General features: G+C 43.4%; 1 protein-coding gene across 1 annotated transcript; it reads left to right on the top strand.

The window, feature by feature from the left end:
- Positions 1–14,614: 14,614 nt before the first annotated feature.
- On the top strand, positions 14,615–18,689 carry UQCRFS1 (ubiquinol-cytochrome c reductase, Rieske iron-sulfur polypeptide 1). Its single transcript, XM_069968575.1, has 2 exons — positions 14,615–14,903; positions 17,719–18,689. Exons 1-2 carry the CDS (start codon positions 14,693–14,695, stop codon positions 18,327–18,329), a joined length of 822 nt encoding a protein of 273 aa, XP_069824676.1. The 5' UTR covers positions 14,615–14,692; the 3' UTR covers positions 18,330–18,689.
- Positions 18,690–21,322: the final 2,633 nt, after the last annotated feature.

Here is a 21,322-nt window from a genome sequence, read left to right as displayed (position 1 = left end):
TTTAGAGGGTGGGACCAGAGCTAAGCTGTTTGCCAGTAGGATACACACAGTAGCAGTAGCATCCACACAGAACTTTCTTCCCTTACTTTTGTGACCAATCACAGCACAGCATATACTCCTCTCTGCTACGACATACTGCTCGTGAAAGTGCACTAAATAGGCTAGTACTGAGCTGGGGCATGATTTACACAGTATAGTACTATAGATAGCATGTGGAGGGAGAATGCACCGATGAACTGGTTTTGTAGAATGCTATGTAAAGAGAAATGAAAGAAACCCCATCACAAGCCACGCTAAACATTGACTTGCTGCTGAGAAACTAAAGTGATAAGAGAGGGAATAATATACTGCAGTACTGTAGACATACAGCAGTAGGTACATGGGCATTTACCTTTCAGGAACAGTGTGGACCATCAGGCTTAGTTTCCACATACACAGCCTAGGCTTTATTTTCTTTATACATAACAAAAGATAAGCGTGATCCCCGCTTCCTGTGTTTGTCCTGATCTAGTTGTTACAGAGACTAGATTTCCGCTAAAAACAGACAGAAAAGAACAGATTGCAGTTGAGACGAGACACCCAGTCATCAAGGCTTTGGAGCTGTTTATTTCCGGAGTCATTTTATCAAGTGGAGTAATTGACAAATATGTTAGGAATCACATGCTTGAAAAGACAGTGACTATTTAAAGAAGCAGTCCGCTTTTTGTTTTATTTCTCCCCCTTCAGGAGGCTCACCCATATACTACCCTGGGCTGATCGCTTTCCTACAGTACAACATTATTCCTCTACAGTGATTTTAAAAAGCTGGAAATAACTGTCTCCTATGCATTTCTATGAGCATGCTTTCATACAAATGCACAGAAGTCAGTGACTGACTCTCTGTAGATCCGGGCACTAGCACAGTAGATGTCACAAAGGCATCAGAAGGAACAGAAGGGTGTCTGAGCACAGGAAGAATGCAGCACTGTGAGAAAGTGATCCGCTGGTTGAGGATATGGGCGAGGCATGGTAAAGTACTTTTATGTACTGGTAAGACAATGTTCTAAAGTAACATATATTGTAGGATACTTTGAATTGCAATCCCATGCAACTAGGTGAAGGGAACTCAAATGGATATCTATGATAACCCCCCCCCCAAAAAAAAAAAAAAAAAAAAACATGATGTACAACTCCTGTACACAAGCAATATGATTTGATCCCATTGACTTATGTTGCATGCAAAACTGTGTACTGTCATAGTGCAATTTACCAGACACCATACATGATGAGCGATAATTGATCATGTATTATTGCCCATTGAACCACGATAAGACTCCATGGTGACAGCAAAATCATATTAGCCTCTTTTTATGCAATGTTAAATATGTTAATTTACATCACATGTGGTATCACAGCATATCTAATGTGATTGCATGTATGGCTGTGGAGTCCTAGCTTGTGTTATGCTAGAATTTCCTAATTAGTGGAAGTTCCTTAATTAAAGAAATTTTAACCTCAAATAAAATAATACATGGACATGTGACCAGCACTTCCTGGAATCATCTCCATTGGTATTATACATCCTCTGGCTAATGGGTTTTTACACTTTGTAAAGACAGAATGTCTTCCGGTGACTGCCGTAGGATCTTCACCTGGAGAAAAAAGCAATTTTCTTACTTTTGTAGAAAGGACAAATTTCCCTGCCGGAGGCTTACAAGCAGCATGTGGATTTTAAAGCCTTTAAGTGACGCCTTTTAGGAGGAGAAAAATAAATAAACAGCGTGGAGACCATTACCAGAGGAGAATGTTCTTGCTGCTCTTGCTTTGTGAAAGACAGTGGGAGCCCGGAAAATACTTACGCGGAAATCTTACAGAAAATATATGACTGTTTGTGTGTAAATGTCACTAAGATGGACATTAGAATAAGGAGTGCGCTAAGGAAAATCCCCCAAAATTATAATTGCGACAGTGTAAATGACATGTAAAGGTCCAAAGCACTCTAAAATAGCCCCCATTTTGAAGACCACAGAGGAGAAGTAGGTTATTGGCATATACAGCATGCTTGGCCCCAGCCCTCTTTATAACAAATAAAGGTGCAGAGTTAGGGCATACAAACAGAAGGGAAGACAGATGTACAGCATTTGGCACACCCATGTAATGTATGCTTGCTCATCGACTTCAATGGGCTTTATGTCACAACGCAGTACATTTCATTTGATATGTAAAGGACCTTGAGGTATGGTAGTCAGCTCATATTGGGGTAGTTTCCTCACGTAAGAAAAAGGCATAACAGTTAGGGGGGGCAGAGCGTGTTCCTTTGCCAGAGTGTTTAGATACATGGCTTGAACCACAAACTACTCCTCTTGCCCCGTGAACAAAATCATTGCTATAACTTTGCATAATGTATTAGTAAATATGTGAATGGTGTGAAAAACAGCAACTCTGGCATAGTTCTTTGGATTTTTTTTTATCGTGTTCGCTGTGCCAGATAAATAACCTTGCTTTGTAGTATCATAGTCAAATGTGACAATACCTAATGTGTATGTGTTTTTTTCTCTGTAATTTTCTGTACACTGAATAAAACCCATGAGATTGTTATGACTGATATATATGCAGTGTCCCTAAGTAGGTGTGGCCCCTGCTGTGTTTCTTGCCCACTTATAGTCCGGTATCTTTGTATAGGACACTCTGGGTGAATGGCATCTGCACTCTGCCTGTATTTTCTTGTATTTTCTATTAATACCAATGTTTTCTTTTTCTCCCTGCACTACTTATTTTATGCCACTAGATGTCACTGTATTGCATTATTGTATGCACAGCTGAAGGAAAGGGTTAACTGACCAACTGTCACTAATGTGTGGGGAGATATTCCCCTAACCAATCAATGAGCTGGTGATTTGGCCAATCACTGTCCAATATCAAAGCCTTTCTGTTGTGTTCTGTCCAATCAGGGAAGAGTTTCCTTCCCGAGGGAGATCGAGTACCGATAAGATTTTTGTGATGGAGCTGCTGTCATGGCTCCCCAGCTAAAGACCCCAAAACAAGGAGTGTATTAATTATTTCCAGTCAACCTTATCTTAGCCATGTTGGGCTAGAGGCATACTGAGGAGACTGAGGTGAAAAAGGACTGAAGGGACCACCTCTACTTAGGCTGGGCGGCTGCTATTTCTCTCTCCTGACAACCAATGCAGGACTACTAGTCAGTGGCTAGGAAAGCAGATAAAGCAAAGACTCCACTGCGATTTGCTAGGTTTCCTTAGGGGTCCCCAGACGGCTAGCTTTGCCCACAACTTGGGACCTACGTTCCTGCCCTATGTTTCTATGTGCCCATAGACAGCAAACAGGTGGAAGATTCATACCCATGGGCGTAGGGACTCTCTTCCAGAGCCCACAGTTGAGTACCTCAGGGTCTAAGTAGGGGCCCCCAATAAGCCTGTAGTAACTCTCAGTGCACTCCTCTCTCCTCTCCTAAAGCCAAGCTACAGTATTCCAAGACTTTCCAATTAAAGTATTAAAGCATTATTCCTCCAGTGAGAAGTTGTGTTCAAACCTAAGATACCCAGCTTAAAGATTGCATTTTATATATTTCACCTCCATTTAAAGAAAAGACTTACTACTCTGTCCAAAAATTATAGAAGAATAGAGGCAATGTGGCACTGGCTGAATATATCCACGTTTTTCTTTATTACACCATCAAAACAGTCAGTGATACAAAGTGCAGATCGGCAACGAACGTTTCACGCTACAATGCGCTTTTTCAAAGCCATGACATCATATCCTCCACCTGCTCCATTTATATGGAGTCTCTTAAAGGCACCATTACATCTAAAATATTAGTGCAAGATACAAACAAACAAATTTCTCACATATGTGTGACACTGATTTTACAATTTTGTAAGAGATTATTATTTAGAGACTATTGTGTTACCATTTGGACCTTTTTATTATAACCATAGATTAATTTCCGAGCGGTCATTAAGACCCAAAGGTCCTAGCGCTCCGGTCTTTAAAATGAATTCATTTTCTTTTTCCAATAATTTTCTGTGTCGGTCCCCTCCTGTTCTTAAAGGTTCTACTTTATGTAGTCCCATAAAATTCAAGTGACCTACGTCCCCATTGTGTGCTGAACGTATATGTTGTATAAGTCGGGGACAACCTTTTCCCGTCGTTATTGATCTCTGATGTTCTGTAAATCTCCGATATAGGGGTCTGTAGGGGTCAGGTGGTACTGCCAGCGGGCTGGGACAGCGATGGGGACTCCGGTAGCCCCCACTTTTTCTAACATTTTTTTGGCAGATTTGGAAGATGAAAAAATTTTCAATGCTAATAACCCATTTGCTAGAGATATCAGTTTATTCCTCAGATATATCGATGATATATTAATTATATGGTCAGGGGGAAAAAAACGCTTTTTGGAATTCCTAGAATACTTAAATACTAATACACACAACATGCGTTTTACCCACAACTTTGGAGACTCTAAGTTAGAATTTTTAGACGTGAGTCTGGAGGTTGTGGATAATACATTAAGAATAAGTAGTTATAGAAAACCAACCGCTACAAATTCATTACTGAGATTTGATAGTTATCACCCCCAACATATAAAGGAAGCAGTCCCGTATGGACAGTTTGTAAGACTACGCAGGATAAATAATACGGTGGAACAATTTGAGACACAGGCAGCGGAGTTAAGTCAGCGTCTAGTGGAGAGGGGATATCCAAAATCCAATGTGAATAGAGCACTGGAAAGGGCTAGAAAACTAAACAGATATACTCTGATAGAACAACCTATACGAAAAAAGAAAACGGAGAGATGTGTTTTCAGTTTTAGACATAGCCCTATGAATCAGGTACTACGTGCAGCTCTTAATAAAAATTGGCATATTTTACAGAGAGATGATGTTTTGGGTAAATATACACAAGAGAGTCCACTAGTGTCCTTTAAGAGAAGTACTAATTTGCGGGATCAGCTGGTTAGGGGCCGAATAGACCCTCAAGGGATGCGTGAGGATAATTGGCTAACAAAACAGCTACCAATAGGAAACTTTAAATGTGGCCATTGTAATCACTGCAAGAATTTGAAAAATGTGAAATGGATACAACTGGGAGGTCACAGCATTACAGTAAATAGTTTTATTACTTGCAAAACATCTTTTGTGGTATATGCAGTAATCTGTTCATGCGGTTCCTTTTACATAGGAAAAACCATTAGACCCCTATATCGGAGATTTACAGAACATCAGAGATCAATAACGACGGGAAAAGGTTGTCCCCGACTTATACAACATATACGTTCAGCACACAATGGGGACGTAGGTCACTTGAATTTTATGGGACTACATAAAGTAGAACCTTTAAGAACAGGAGGGGACCGACACAGAAAATTATTGGAAAAAGAAAATGAATTCATTTTAAAGACCGGAGCGCTAGGACCTTTGGGTCTTAATGACCGCTCGGAAATTAATCTATGGTTATAATAAAAAGGTCCAAATGGTAACACAATAGTCTCTAAATAATAATCTCTTACAAAATTGTAAAATCAGTGTCACACATATGTGAGAAATTTGTTTGTTTGTATCTTGCACTAATATTTTAGATGTAATGGTGCCTTTAAGAGACTCCATATAAATGGAGCAGGTGGAGGATATGATGTCATGGCTTTGAAAAAGCGCATTGTAGCGTGAAACGTTCGTTGCCGATCTGCACTTTGTATCACTGACTGTTTTGATGGTGTAATAAAGAAAAACGTGGATATATTCAGCCAGTGCCACATTGCCTCTATTCTTCTATAATTTTTGGACTTTGTTGGCTGAAGAGGTGTAGAGCACGGCTATTACCACGCTAGTATCCAGAGAGACTCTATCAGCTGGGATCTCCTACACAGCGGTGAGTGAATAGTGCCGACACCCATTACTGTGAACTGGATTACTACTCTGTACTGCGTTAAAGGGATTACAGTAAAATTGTTTTCCTGTTCAAATTCAATCCAGACTCGTGATTTACTTCACACCTACACCCATATTAAAAAGTGTTTTGTTGGTGTATCCAGGGGTGGGCGCATACCACTCCTGGCCACGGTGACAAGTGCCTCAGGAACACCACCATCTAACCCAGCTATACAACACCTATATGTCATGATGCCAAAACGTACAATCGCTAATGATATGTATCCGTCACTAGACATTTAAGGTTTAAAGTAGCTTTTTGTTGACTACAGGTAGTGTTATATAGGTTTAATATTGCTTCTTTTCCTGAATCAGCAGATATAACTCTTATTTCATTCCATCGCTCCAGCGATGAGATGTAGACTTTAAAAGTTTGGTGCAAATTAAGAGATAAAGCCCAGCACATTTTGGCTCTTTCTTTCCTTACACCTCTATGGCAGGAAGTAAATGGCCACCCTGTTTGGACTGACAGGCCGAATGTGCAGGTCTTATGTTACCTGGGGGATCACCTAATGGGCTTTAGCTCCTAATTTACATACAATAAATAAAGCCACATCTACTAATTCAGGCTAAGAAATCCTATTGTACACTGCATTTACTTTAGCTGAAAAAGCTAAAAACTGTTTTTTTGGTTCAATATCACCTGGCACTCTACCTCCCTGATGAACAGGCTTTTGGGCGAGGTGCAGTGCCTGGATGTACACAAATGGGGGATATAATCCAACTGTCTATATTATCTATAGCAACCACTCAGAGCTTAGTTCACCCCAAATACTGCCAGCCACAGATAAGTATTTGATAACACTGCCGATTTTGCAAGCTTTCCCACCTACAAAGAATGGAGAGATTTTTATTGTAGGTAAATTTCATCTGTGTGGAGCAGAATCTATAAAAATAAAAAATCAATTTTTAAATAATTATGTTGCTTTTGATACAATAGAAAAACAGAGCTTAAAGGGGTGGTGTCCTGAAGCAAAGACGGTATAATCAGATGTGTAGCACATAAATACACTGTAAGTAAAACAGTACAAATGTGCTGTTTTTAAGTAAAGAAGCTTACCTCACTGTACCATTTTTCTCTATTCTTCCTAATTTCCTCCCTTAACTGGGACCCTGCTGTTGCCATGTTGGAGTGCAGACACTTTCCCACAATCCCCCCAAAACCAACTGCCAGTAATGATGGGACAGATCAGGTGCAGCCTGTTATTAACCCCTTGAATGGAGCGATCGAAGCTCCTGTCACTTACCGATCGGGACCCTCGTAGTGTATATGTGGGGGTCCTGATCGCTTTCACGGACCGCCAGAGGTCTCTTACCTTCCTCCGTGGGGTCCGATCGGGGTTCTGTTTATTGAGTCTGCCACAGGCAGGCTCAATAAGCAGAACTCCTACAACACTGATCAATGCTATGCCTATGGTATAGCAATGATCAGTGTATGCAATCTAATGATTGCATGGAAAAGTCCTCCAGGGGGACTTAAAATGTCTAAAAAAAAAAAAAAGATGTTTTTAAAAATACCCCAAAGCCCCTCCCCCAATAAAAAGTAAAATCCCCCCCATCCCCTTTTATAAATACTACATATAAAATGATTAAATAAATAAACGTTATATACTGTAGCGTGCGTAATTGTCCAATCTATCAAAATATAACAGTCGTCATCCCATACGGCAAATGGCATAAATGAAAAAAGGGAAAAAAGTTCCATTTATTTGATCATTATATATAAAATAAATTGATAAAAAGTGATCAAAACGTCCGAGCTACACAAATATGGTATTAATAAAAACTAAAGATCATGGCGCAAAAAATTACACCCCATACAGCCCCCTAGGTGAAAAACTAAAACTGTTATAAGAGTCACAACAGGACCATTTTATTAATAATTAATTGCAAAAAAAAAAAGGATTTCATAAAAACATTTTTGGGGTTCTATCATATATGTTATGGTAGAATGAAAGAAGCCATTACATATTACACCTATTCCTAAAAAAAACAAGCCCTTACATGGCCGTGTAGAGAGAAAAATGAAAGTGCTAGAGCTCTTAGAAGGGGAGGAGGAAAAAATAAAAGCGCAAAAATGAAAATTGTCGCGGTCCACTGGGTCATTTTGGGCCTGGTCCTCAAAGGGTTAATATTTGGTACAGAAACCTTTGTTTGCAATTACAGAGATCATATGTTTCCTGTAGTTCTTGACCATGTTTGCACACACTGCAGTAGGGGGTTTGTCCCACGCCTCCATACAGATCTTCTCCAGATATTTCAGGTTGCAGGGGCTGTTGCTGGCAACATTGTGTTTTAGCTCCCTCCAAAGATTTTCTGTTGAGGTCAAGTGTGGACAATGACCAGGCCACTCAAGGACCTTACATGCTTCATATTGAGTCACTCCTTAGTTGCCCTGGCTGTGTGTTTTGGGTCATTGTCATGCTGGAAGACCCATGCACCAACAATCTTCAATGCTCTTACTTAGGGAAGGAGCTTGTTGGCCAAAATCCGGGGATACATGGCCCCATCCATTCTTCCTTTAATACAGTGCAGTCATCCTGTCCACTTTGCAGAAAAACACCCCCAAAGTATAATGTTACTACGCCCCATGCTTCACGATTGTGATTATCATTCTTATCCCTCCAAACACTGTGAAGTTGATACCAAAAAGTTCTGTTCTGGTCTCATTTGACAACATGACTTTCTCCCATGCCTCCTCTGGATCATCCAGATGGTCAATGGCAAACGTCAAATGGGCCTGGCCATGTGGTGGTCCTTACTTTGTGTGTGGTAAGGGTGAATGTCTTTCAGGTCCCCATCTACCCTTCTCTCTGGTGTATATGTGCCGGTGCAGCTTGAGAGGATTCCCATTATGGTCTGTTAGCCCTGGTCTGTGTTCTTCATCATAATGTGTTCATTAATGTTACCCAGGCAATGCAAGAGTGACAACAGGAGATGGGAAATGGGACCAATATTATATCTCCTAATGAAGTATCTTGTCTATATGTGTGAATTTACGAATGTGCTGTTTTCAGGAACGTAGCTTACATCCCTGTGCCCTTCCCCATGGATCCATTCACTGCCTGGTTTCCTCCCAGAATTGTCACCCTGCTGCTGTCATGCAACAATGCAGACAATTTCTCACAATTCCTCTTGCTTGTATATGAAGTGAAAACCAATCGCCAAGCTAATGGGACGCATCATGTGACTGCTACTGAACTGAGCGACCTAGAGGGGGCCCGGCGGGCTGTAACCAAGGGAAACGGGTAATCAAAACAATTCAGGCACATAGTAAGTTTATATCTTGGAAACGATATTTTAAGAAATGCTTGTATATTTAAAATAGGTTTAACGTAATGCATCAGTATAGACCTAGTTTCCTTTGTGACCCTTTAATTCTTGATAACATACTACACAGTTCTTCCTAAGGGTAGGACTACATGGCGACTTTGGTCGCATGACATTGGGTGTAATATTAGTGAATGGTGATGCACTACCACTACGATAATACCTTCCTTGATGGATTTTGGGTCACAGGTCTTCTCTGCAATTCAGATACTTTGTTAAAGGGGTAGTGCGTTGTAAAACATTTTTTCACTAAATATCACACATTTCACAGTTATACTACATTGTAATGTGTGTTATTTAAGGGAATGGCCCCCTTCCCCATGTTTCCCTCCCCCCCAACCGTTGACCTGGAAATGTGGTACTGTATACTCACGCAATCACTGTTGACCCCGGCCACCATCTTGGGACAATCACATCCTCTTCAGGAGGCCGGCCTGACTGCTCCAGCCCTCCCTAATGCCGGCCCCCCTCCAGCGCGTCATCAGCTGCTCAGCCGCCATTGACTAAGCATAACAGAAGACGTCTGGAGCTTTTCTTATGCTCAGCCAATCGCAGTTTATGACGCGCTGAGGGAGGGCTGGAGCAGTCAGGCTGGCCTCCTGAAGATGACATGGTCGTCCCAAGATGGCGGCCGGGGTCGACAGTGATTCTGTAAGTATACTGTATCACACTTCCGGGTCCATGGTTGGGGGGGGGGGACATGGGGAAGGGGGCCATTCACTTAAATAGCCACCTTACAATGTTGTATAACTTTGCAATGTGTGTTATTTAGTGAAAAATTTTTTACACCGCACTACCCCTTTTACAGCCAAACTGTAATAAAGTCACAGACTAGTCACTCAGTAGCCCCAGCCTAAAAGTCTGCTAAGTTAAGCATCCAAGGGACAGCAACCTACGTATAGTCCCACAAACTCTGAAACAATTCTAGAAGGGACCCTGTCTTATTTACGATTGTTAAGCGTGCCCCTCCTAGGGACTGAGCTTTATCTGAGACTGGAGTACGAACACGCCACTCTTAATAAATGTCCCCCTGTGGCACTATGACACATCAGACGTTTGTGGAAATAATAATTACCCTTAAAGGCCAAAGCTACCCCTATAGGTTCAGGCCACGGGCACTCATGTAAGGACCAGTAACAGACACCCCCAGAAAGCCAGCCACCAATGCCAGAACCCAGCCTGACCTCCGCTTGCTCGGTCACATGACCTCTACATGGTAAGGGCTGTAAGTGAAGCGAATGCTGGTAAGGTCATGGTGAGGAGACCTCGGACTTACCCTATTCATCTCCTAAAAAGAGTCATATACAATCTCCATTGCACTCTCAGGTGTCTTCTATTCCCATAATAAGCCAAATTTAAAGTGACACTGTCACCCCCTTTTGTGCATTCTGACATCTCTACATAGGTGTAAAGGGTAAATTTAGCGGTTGTCATCCATTATTTTATATCATACATCATGGTGCTTGTTCAAGTAAAAAGTGTCATTTTATCAACCGCAGATTGTGTTAGGTGGGCGGGGCTTCGTGGCATTAGCATCACTTAGCCCCACCCACAACTCCACCGGGGCCAAAAGTGGTGTTGTGAGCGGGGCTAAGTGGTGCTAATGTCGCGGGGCCACGCCCACTTAACACAATCTTCAGTTGGTAAAAGATGACTTTTTACTTGAACAAGCACCGTGACGTATGATATAAAATAAGGTATGAAAACCGCTAAATTTACCCTTTACACCTGTGTAAAGATGTCAGAATGCAAAAAAGGGGGTGACAGTGTCATTTTAACACAAATGGTAAACTAAGTAACCTGGTGATGTGTGACACTAGGGGGGTCCACACCAGAGAAGGGGTACTCCTAAATAATGGTGCCCACACCCAGGTGTGGAGTCAGGTGCCCGTTATACCCACCTCCCTGCATACAGAGGCCCATCTACTGCCAGGACAACAATGAGCCAGGGGCGTATGATGCCATAAAATACTAAACTGTACGTGTTATTTATCCTGGAGGGAGATATCAGATGGATATTCATCCTAGAGGGAGATATCAGATGGATATTCATCCTGGAGGGAGATATCAGAGGGATATTCATCCTAGAGGGAGATATCAGAGGGATATTCATCCTAGAGGGAGATATCAGAGGGATATTCATGCTGGAGGGAGATATCAGAGGGATATTCATCCTAGAGGGAGATATCAGAGGGATATTCATGCTGGAGGGAGATATCAGAGGGATATTCATCCTAGAGGGAGATATCAGAGGGATATTCATGCTGGAGGGAGATATCAGAGGGATATTCATCCTAGAGGGAGATATCAGAGGGATATTCATGCTGGAGGGAGATATCAGATGGATATTCATGCTGGAGGGAGATATCAGAGGGATATTCATGCTGGAGGGAGATATCAGAGGGATATTCATCCTAGAGGGAGATATCAGAGGGATATTCATCCTAGAGGGAGATATCAGAGGGATATTCATCCTGAAGGGAGATATCAGAGGGATATTCATCCTAGAGGGAGATATCAGAGGGATATTCATCCTGGAGGGAGATATCAGAGGGATATTCATGCTGGAGGGAGATATCAGAGGGATATTCATCCTGGAGGGAGATATCAGAGGGATATTCATGCTGGAGGGAGATATCAGAGGGATAATCATGCTGGAGGGAGATATCAGAGGGATATTCATCCTAGAGGGAGATATCAGAGGGATATTCATCCTAGAGGGAGATATCAGAGGGATATTCATGCTGGAGGGAGATATCAGAGGGATATTCATCCTAGAGGGAGATATCAGATGGATATTCATGCTGGAGGGAGATATCAGAGGGATATTAATGCTGGAGGGAGATATCAGAGGGATATTCATGCTGGAGGGAGATATCAGAGGGATATTCATCCTGGAGGGAGATATCAGAGGGATATTCATGCTGGAGGGAGATATCAGATGGATATTCATGCTGGAGGAAGATATCAGATGGATATTCATGCTGGAGGGAGATATCAGATGGATATTCATGCTGGAGGGAGATATCAGAGGGATATTCATGCTGGAGGGAGATATCAGATGGATATTCATGCTGGAGGGAGATATCAGAGGGATATTCATGCTGGAGGGAGATATCAGATGGATATTCATGCTGGAGGGAGATATCAGAGGGATATTAATGCTGGAGGGAGATATCAGATGGATATTCATGCTGGAGGGAGATATCAGAGGGATATTCATGCTGGAGGGAGATATCAGAGGGATATTCATGCTGGAGGGAGATATCAGAGGGATATTCATCCTAGAGGAAGATATCAGAGGGATATTCATGCTGGAGGGAAATATCAGAGGGATATTCATGCTGGAGGGAGATATCAGAGGGATATTCATGCTGGAGGGAGATATCAGAGGGATAATCATGCTGGGGGGAGATATCAGAGGGATATTCATGCTGGAGGGAGATATCAGAGGGATATTCATGCTGGAGGGAGATATCAGAGGGATATTCATCCTAGAGGGAGATATCAGAGGGATATTCATGCTGGAGGGAAATATCAGAGGGATATTCATGCTGGAGGGAGATATCAGAGGGATATTCATGCTGGAGGGAGATATCAGAGGGATATTCATGCTGGAGGGAGATATCAGAGGGATATTCATCCTAGAGGGAGATATCAGAGGGATATTCATGCTGGAGGGAGATATTAGAGGGATATTCATGCTGGAGGGAGATATCAGAGGGATATTCATCCTAGAGGGAGATATCAGAGGGATATTCATCCTGGAGGGAGATATCAGAGGGATATTCATCCTAGAGGGAGATATCAGAGGGATATTCATCCTGGAGGGAGATATCAGAGGGATATTCATCCTAGAGGGAGATATCAGAGGGATATTCATGCTGGAGGGAGATATTAGAGGGATATTCATGCTGGAGGGAGATATCAGAGGGATATTCATCCTAGAGGGAGATATCAGAGGGATATTCATCCTAGAGGGAGATATCAGAGGGATATTCATGCTGGAGGGAGATATCAGAGGGATATTCATGCTGGAGGGAGATATCAGATGGATATTCATGCTGGAGGGAGATATCAGATGGATATTCATGCTGGAGGGAGATATCAGAGGGATATTAATGCTGGAGGGAGATATCAGAGGGATATTCATGCTGGAGGGAGATATCAGATGGATATTCATGCTGGAGGGAGATATCAGAGGGATATTCATGCTGGAGGGAGATATCAGAGGGATATTCATGCTGGAGGGAGATATCAGAGGGATATTCATGCTGGAGGGAGATATTAGAGGGATATTCATGCTGGAGGGAGATATCAGAGGGATATTCATGCTGGAGGGAGATATCAGAGGGATATTCATCCTAGAGGGAGATATCAGAGGGATATTCATCCTAGAGGGAGATATCAGAGGGATATTCATGCTGGAGGGAGATATCAGAGGGATATTCATGCTGGAGGGAGATATCAGAGGGATATTCATCCTAGAGGGAGATATCAGAGGGATATTCATCCTGGAGGGAGATATTAGAGGGATATTCATCCTAGAGGGAGATATCAGAGGGATATTCATCCTGGAGGGAGATATCAGAGGGATATTCATCCTAGAGGGAGATATCAGAGGGATATTCATCCTAGAGGGAGATATCAGAGGGATATTCATGCTGGAGGGAGATATCAGAGGGATATTCATGCTGGAGGGAGATATCAGAGGGATATTCATCCTAGAGGGAGATATCAGAGGGATATTCATCCTAGAGGGAGATATCAGAGGGATATTTATGCTGGAGGGAGATATTAGAGGGATATTTATGCTGGAGGGAGATATCAGAGGGATATTCATGCTGGAGGGAGATATCAGAGGGATATTCATGCTGGAGGGAGATATCAGAGGGATATTAATGCTGGAGGGAGATATCAGAGGGATATTCATCCTGGCGGGAGATATCAGAGGGATATTCATGCTGGAGGGAGATATCAGAGGGATATTCATGCTGGAGGGAGATATCAGAGGGATATTCATGCTGGAGGGAGATATCAGAGGGATATTCATGCTGGAGGGAGATATCAGAGGGATATTCATGCTGGAGGGAGATATCAGAGGGATATTCATGCTGGAGGGAGATATCAGAGGGATATCATATGCCTCTAGCAGACAATAACATGTCACTTTCCGTTCTTCAGTGACTCCATGGCCAATCACACAAGCGATCTGATTGGTTTACAGAAGCCACTGCTTCACGGTGCATTAATATTGTTAATTCCAATATACCGGATCTCCTCCAAACCACGCCCACTGCCTGGCAAACGCGCTCCGAGTGGCGTAAGCCTCACCGTGCGTTCTCATGACATCATCACGCTCTTTATGTCACTTCCTTTTCCTGTAAAAGGTCGCTTTGACCGGCGACGCGTCCCCGTAGGTTTGTCCTGCAGTAGCCATGTTGTCCCTGGCCGCCCGCTCCGGTGCGTTGTCACCTTATCTGTCAGCTACCTCGTATGCTGTAGCCGGGCAGCTGAAGCCGCTGGCCGCCGGAGTAGTCCAGCACAGTGATAAAGTCCTGCTCGATGTGAAGAGGCCGTTCCTTAGCCGGGAGACTCTAAGCGGCCAGGCCGCCAGCGGACCCCTCTCCGTCACAGCCGGGATTAATGGTGAGAGTCGGTGCGGGGAGATGCTGCTCAGGTCGTCTCCGTAGAACTATATATCCCACAATGCTCTCTGGGATGTGTTGTGGTCTAGGCGTAAAGCGGGGGCTGCTGGGACTTGTAGTTTGAGCGCAGCTGGGCAGTGTACTGCTCCTTGAGGGTGGCTGCTTGCTGAGCTAGGCCCTGCTACAGCTGTAGTCATAGAAATAGTCAGGGGCAGCTATTCCTGACTGTCCTTGAAGTGTCCTGCACATACATGTGCCTTGTGCTGCCACTGAGCTATTATCCTTATTGCAGGTTACTGGTAAACCCCGAGGTGGTCTTATAGCGGTAATATCTTACTACTTACGTAAGTTCAGGTGCTGCACAAATGGGGAAAAATAACCATACACACCTGCCCCTTCCCCCACTGATGGTGCCTAGTCCTCTCTATATTCAGCTTCATGTGACTTCTCCGCAATGCAGGACCTGACTCCTCAGTTGATCACTGGCACTGACAGGTTGTTGCCATTGATAGACTGGGGGCCAACATCTGGTTCTGCTGCTGGTCAGCCATTTGCCAGAGCTGCAGCGCCCAGATGTAAACTATGTGCAGGGACATGGAAGCCTCCCCACTAGAGATCAGCGAACCGGGTTCAAGTCGATCCGAACCCGAACGTTCGGTATTTGATTAGCTGGGGCTGCTGAACTTGGATAAAGCTCTAAGGTTGTCTGGAAAACATGGATACAGCCAATGACTATATCCATGATTTCCACATAGCCTTAGGGCTTTATCCAAGTTCAGCAGCCACCGCTAATCAAATGCCGAAAGTTCGGGTTCGGAACGACTCGAGCATGCTCCAGGTTCGCTCATCTCTACTCCCCACCGTACATTGTGCACCATACATCATGCACCATAAATCAGTGCTTGGTTACTGCAGCTCAGCGCCCATTCACTTCAATATTGACTAGTGGCAGATCATATCCAGTTGTTGTAACAGGGTTGCTACACTGTTGGCAGATTTTAGGTAAACAAGTCTTATGTCCATACTGACTGAAAATTTAAGAAATAAAGTGACTATATATGCAACAGCATAAAGGTTTTTTTTAGGATTAGAAAACCCACAGCTACTTTATTGCAAAACAGCATCACCCTACCCTCAGGTTGTGTGTGGTATTACAATTCAGCTTAATTCATTTCAAGCTGCAAAACCCACAACCAAACTAAGTAAAAGAGTGGTGGTGTTTCTGGTAGAAAGCAGCCATGTTTTTCTAAGCCTGGATTATTCAGAATTAGAAAAACAGATGCATTTGTCCAAAAAAAAAAAGGTGCTACTCTTTCCAGGTTCTGTGTGGTATTACAGCTCTGCGCCATTCCCTTCAATGAAACTGTGTAGTAATATGACACATCAACTGAGGGGAGGTGTGTTTTTTGGAAGAAAACAGGTTTTTGTAATACTGGGCAAGCTCTTTAACAACACTTTGTAGTGATGCAGCAGCCATGCAACTCCCTTTGTCTGTATTTGGCTTTCAGAACATTAAAGGAGAAGTCTGGCGGAATTTTTTTTAGTAAAGTATTGTATTTCCCTCAAAAATTTATACAAATCACCATTATACACTTATTATGGGAAATGCTTATAAAGTGCTTTTTTTTCCACTGCACTCACTACTGCATCAAGGCTTCACTTCCTGGATAAAATGGTGATGTCACGACCCGACTCCCAGAGCTGTGCGGGCTGTGGCTGCTGGAGAGGATAATGGCAGAGGGATGCTCAGTGTCCCTCCAGTGCCCTGTGTCCTTCAGTGTCCCCCTGCCACCATCCTCTCCAGCAGCCACAGCCCGCACAGCTCTGGGAGTTGGTTCGTGACATCACTGTTTGATGCAGGATAGTGTCTAAATCCCATACCGTAAAGGGACCTCTATGGGTGTGCCCACACAGCTCTCCAGGCAAGCCCCAGACAGATTTCATTGACTTCTCCACTCCTGGCTTCCCAGCAGCCAAAATCAGACCCTGCCATACCCCCGACCCTAATCCGAACATTCAGTTTTAGGGTTAGGGGTCGGATTAGTGTTACGTCCCACTGATTTGTCATGTTCCTAACCCTCCCCACAGCCCCAACCTTAACCCTAATCTTCCTGATTAACACCAACCCAGAGGGTTAGGGTCGTTGTGTGGGCAGGGGATAGTTAAGTAGTTTGGTAGTAACCCTAAAACTAAACGTTCAGATTAGGGTCAGGGGGTCCAGCAGGGTCTGATTTTTACTGCTAGGAAGCCTGGAGTGGAGCAGCCAATGAAATCCGGCCGGGGCAGGCCTTGCCTGTAAAGCTGGTGCGCGCAGCCAGCGAGGTCCCTTTACTGTATGGGATTAAGTCACTACGCTTGATGCAGTAGTAAGTAAGTGCAGGGAAAAAAGCACTTCACTTAATAAGTATATATTGGTGATTTGTATAAATTTTGGGGGGCAATACAATACTTTAATTTCTCATCGGACTTCTGCTTTAATGGCTGTCTGGGGGTGCTCTTGGGATTGGTGCATGTCCAGAGGTGGGCCATCTGTTGGATATTTATGGCATATCCGCTTGATATGCTGTGAATGTTAGGTCTCAGAAGAAAGAATTATGCGTAGGAAACAATGGCTTTTTATTGTGAGGATTAGGGATTCTCACAAGACGACTGGAGTTGTAACCCTCTTTCAGTAGGTAGGATGTAAGGGTTCACAATGAGGATATATTTGGCCTCTTGATATCTGTGTGATACTTCTCTGGATATATGTGCATAGATCTCATTGGTGTAATTTTTCCTTACCCTTCATGTTTGGTTTTGTGCTCTTTTTCCTGCAGGTCCTACCACCATTCGCTTCTTGCACAGCGATGTCACTGTACCTGATTTTTCAGATTACCGCCGCCAAGAGGTTGCAGACTCCAAGAAACCTTCTCGCCCTAGTGATGATGCCAGGAAGGGCTTCTCCTACCTGGTCACTGGAATCACCACTGTAGCCACAGCCTACGTGGCCAAAAATGTTGTGTCTCAGTTTGTATTCAGCATGAGTGCTTCAGCTGATGTGCTGGCCATGTCTAAGATTGAAGTCAAGCTCTCAGACATCCCTGAAGGCAAGAACATGTGCTTCAAGTGGAGAGGCAAACCCCTGTTCATCCGCCACAGAACCCCCAAGGAGATTGAGCAGGAGGCTCAGGTTGACTTGAGCGAGTTGCGAGACCCTCAGCATGACCTTGACCGGGTGAAGAAACCAGAGTGGGCCATATTGATCGGAGTCTGCACCCATCTTGGTTGTGTGCCCATTGCCAATGCTGGAGACTTTGGAGGATACTACTGTCCTTGTCATGGCTCTCACTATGATGCCTCTGGTAGAATTAGGAAGGGCCCTGCACCACTCAACCTTGAGGTTCCCTTCTATGAGTTCCCCTCTGACGATCTTGTAATAGTTGGGTAAACTTTTAGGTCACTTTTTCTGTTATCTGAGCTTACATGTTTCCCGGCTCCTGCACATGCTGCGTTTCATGCTTTTAAGAGATCAGTGTCCAACATTTTAATAAACCACCAAGTTTGACGTGAAGATTTTGCTAATTTCTACTGTACAAAGTGATTGTAAAGTTTATTTTGGTTCTGAAGTTAATGTAAAGAAAACATCCAAGTTGTACAGGAAGTGACGAGCTTTAAATTATGTATAGAGCTAAAATTAAATTCTTCAGAGGGAAACTCCTGTTGTCCTACGGTTTTATTAGTACTAATGGCTTATGAGAAGTTCTGCAACATTGACACTGTATTTGAACTTAAAGTGCGTCTTTTAAAACCTGCTGCAACTGACCATTTTTTTGACTGGTTATGTGGTCTAAATTTCAGATACGTTTAAGTGGCGGGATTAATGTGTTTTAGTTTTGTCTTTAGTTTTGAAGAAGGCACATTAGTAAATAAGAAATAATACAACACAAACTATGGCAGGGCAAAGTAAAGGATGGTATCTTTGTAAATGAGGCCCACACCCTTACGAGCAGTTGGCTGACCATAGAACTCTGACTGCTATAATTATCAAGAAATCTGTGTATTAGGATAACTATACTCATGAGGACCTCATTGACATTACTTTAGATGATTACCCATTCATTTTTAAAAGGAGAGGGGAGGAGTACCTGCCTACAGTGTTCATTCTTGGCTCTGTGTTATCCGATCTGAGCTGACTTCAAGATCAAGTGCATGGAGCCATCCAGGTCTCATAGACCCAGGGCAGGGAGAAGAGCATGCAGCAGAATTGTGTTCTACTGATCATTTAGGGCAGTGCTTCTCAAACTTTTTCTACTGGAACCTCACCCAATAGACCAAGGCAATGCCTGGGCCTCACCAGACTGACCGAGAGGGTGTCTGGGCCTCACCATCCGTGGTGAAAGTACATTTAAAAGCTAAAAGTAATGCTAGGGCTACTATTCACCCATCTCCCAAGCTCTATATACTAATAAAGCAAGTACAAAATAAATACTGTTGCTAAAATTGAGATGTTTGCGAACAGCAAAAGGACTGTGCAGATTATAGTTACTTTGTGAAAGCTGGCTCCCCAGCTGGGCCTCGCCAACAACCAGGGGGTGCCTCACTGGTGAGGCCCGCCATACAGTTTGAGAAGTAGAAAAGATAGGGGTGCACAGCAGGACTGGGTGGTGCTGGTTACGGATGGACCTTCATCCAAATATAATCCAATATAAAGACTCCGTAGCACTCGTTTTTTATATGCAAAGTGTTCAGACGTTTATTTACAGCGTGAAAAAAGGCAAGGCCAGGAAATATACAATCATTGCAAAATACTTTGGGTTATGGCGACAGTGGACGTTTCGACCCTGTCCAGGGTCTTTCTCAACGTCGCTAGGTGTGTAGAAGGGTGATGTGCTCCTGGCGCTGGTCTATGGCGCACTAAGCGCTGTGTCAAGCGTCTGAACACTTTGCATATGAAAACGAGTGCTACAGAGTCTTTATATTGGATACACTTTGAGTAGCACTGGTTTAGGGTACACTTTAAGGACGAAACATAAGAGAAAGGCGTATAATAAATATGAACATCAGAGAGAAAATCTTCCATCATCGCCTAGTTCAGTGACTGCCTTTACACCAGCTTCTTATACAGTTATCTGGTTATCTAGTTACAGTTAACTAGCTCAGCTAAGCTGTTAGAAATGGATGACATCAAGAACTGCTTTTAGTGAAAGTGTCTAGCGGAAATGATTGCTTACTTCTAATCTTAAACACCCTCTTACTTCTAATCTTAAACACCCTCTAACATTTCTTTTTTTGATGGAGGGTCTGTTTACATACTGTTTTACTGATAGACACAACATATGCAGAGAAAGATCTTGCAAGATCTGGCAGAAGCAGCCATTAAAGCGACTCTGTACCCACAATCCGACTCCCCCCAAACCGCTTGTACCTTCAGATGCTTTTAATCCATGATCTGTCCTTGGGTCTGTTCAGCAGGGGATGCAGTTATTGTCCTAAAAAACAACTTTTAAACTTGCAGCCCTGTGCCCAACGGCTGAGCTTAAGAGTATCTGTGCCCTAACTTTGCAGCACCCCTCCGTCCCTCCTCCCCACCCTCTTTATCATTAGGAATGCCACTGGAACATTTTCTCCTGAACATTGCACAGGTGCCTTAACGATCCAGACCATGTGCCTTGCTGACACAGGTGAGGTATAGGAAACAATCTGCCTGAAGCATTTCTAATGATGAGAAGGGGAGGGAGAGAGAGAGGCTGTGCCAGCCTAATGCACACACAATCTAAGCCCCGACCTTTGGGCACAGGGCTGCCAGTTTAATAGTAGTTTTTTAGGACAATAACTGCATCACCTGCCAAATGGACCCCAGGACAGATCTTGGATTAAAAGCAGCCATCCGAAGGTACAAGCGGTTTGGGGGGGGGGGGGGGTCAGATTGTGGGTACAGAGTCTCTTTTTTAAGTCTTTATCTGTAATTTTGTTTATTTATTTTGAGATAACACTATAAGGGTCCATTTACACAGAAAGATTATCTGCCAAAGATTTGAAGCCAAAGCCAGGAACATACTATAAACAGAGATCAGGTCATAAAGGAAAGCCTGAGGTTTCTCCTCTTTTCAAATCCATTCCTGGCTTTGGCTTCAAATATTTGGCAGATAATCTGTTAGATAATCTTTCTGTGGAAATGGACCCTAAAGCACCTGAAACCACACCCATATGCAAGTTTGCTTGGTAGCTACAAGTAGTTTGATAGGGTAAAGGTTGCACACTGTTCTGGTTAAACTGTACACATGGTGTCAATACTGCATGGCCATTAAAGGGGTACTCCAGCTGGGACCCTTTCCACAATTTCCGAGGAGAGTGGATAGAAACAATATCTACTTACCTCCTCAGCTCAAGCACTGACACCCGCACTGATCTGCTTTAGTCTCCAGCTGCTTCCTGGTCTAA

The sequence above is a fragment of the Dendropsophus ebraccatus genome, chromosome 4, assembly GCF_027789765.1.
Source record: "Dendropsophus ebraccatus isolate aDenEbr1 chromosome 4, aDenEbr1.pat, whole genome shotgun sequence".
Classification (NCBI taxonomy): Eukaryota; Metazoa; Chordata; class Amphibia; order Anura; family Hylidae; genus Dendropsophus; species Dendropsophus ebraccatus.
Note: the sequence above shows the minus strand (reverse complement) of the source record. Positions and strands in the feature narration are given on the sequence as shown.

What these genes read in the sequence shown, in the direction of transcription:
- UQCRFS1 (XM_069968575.1), top strand. Translation starts at nt 14,693, where the DNA reads ATGTTGTCCCTGGCCGCCCGCTCCGGTGCGTTGTCACCTTATCTGTCA. An exon ending in CGTCACAGCCGGGATTAATG is followed by an intron (nt 14,904 to 17,718) that starts GTGAGAGTCGGT and finishes TTTTTCCTGCAG; the next exon opens with GTCCTACCACCATTCGCTTC.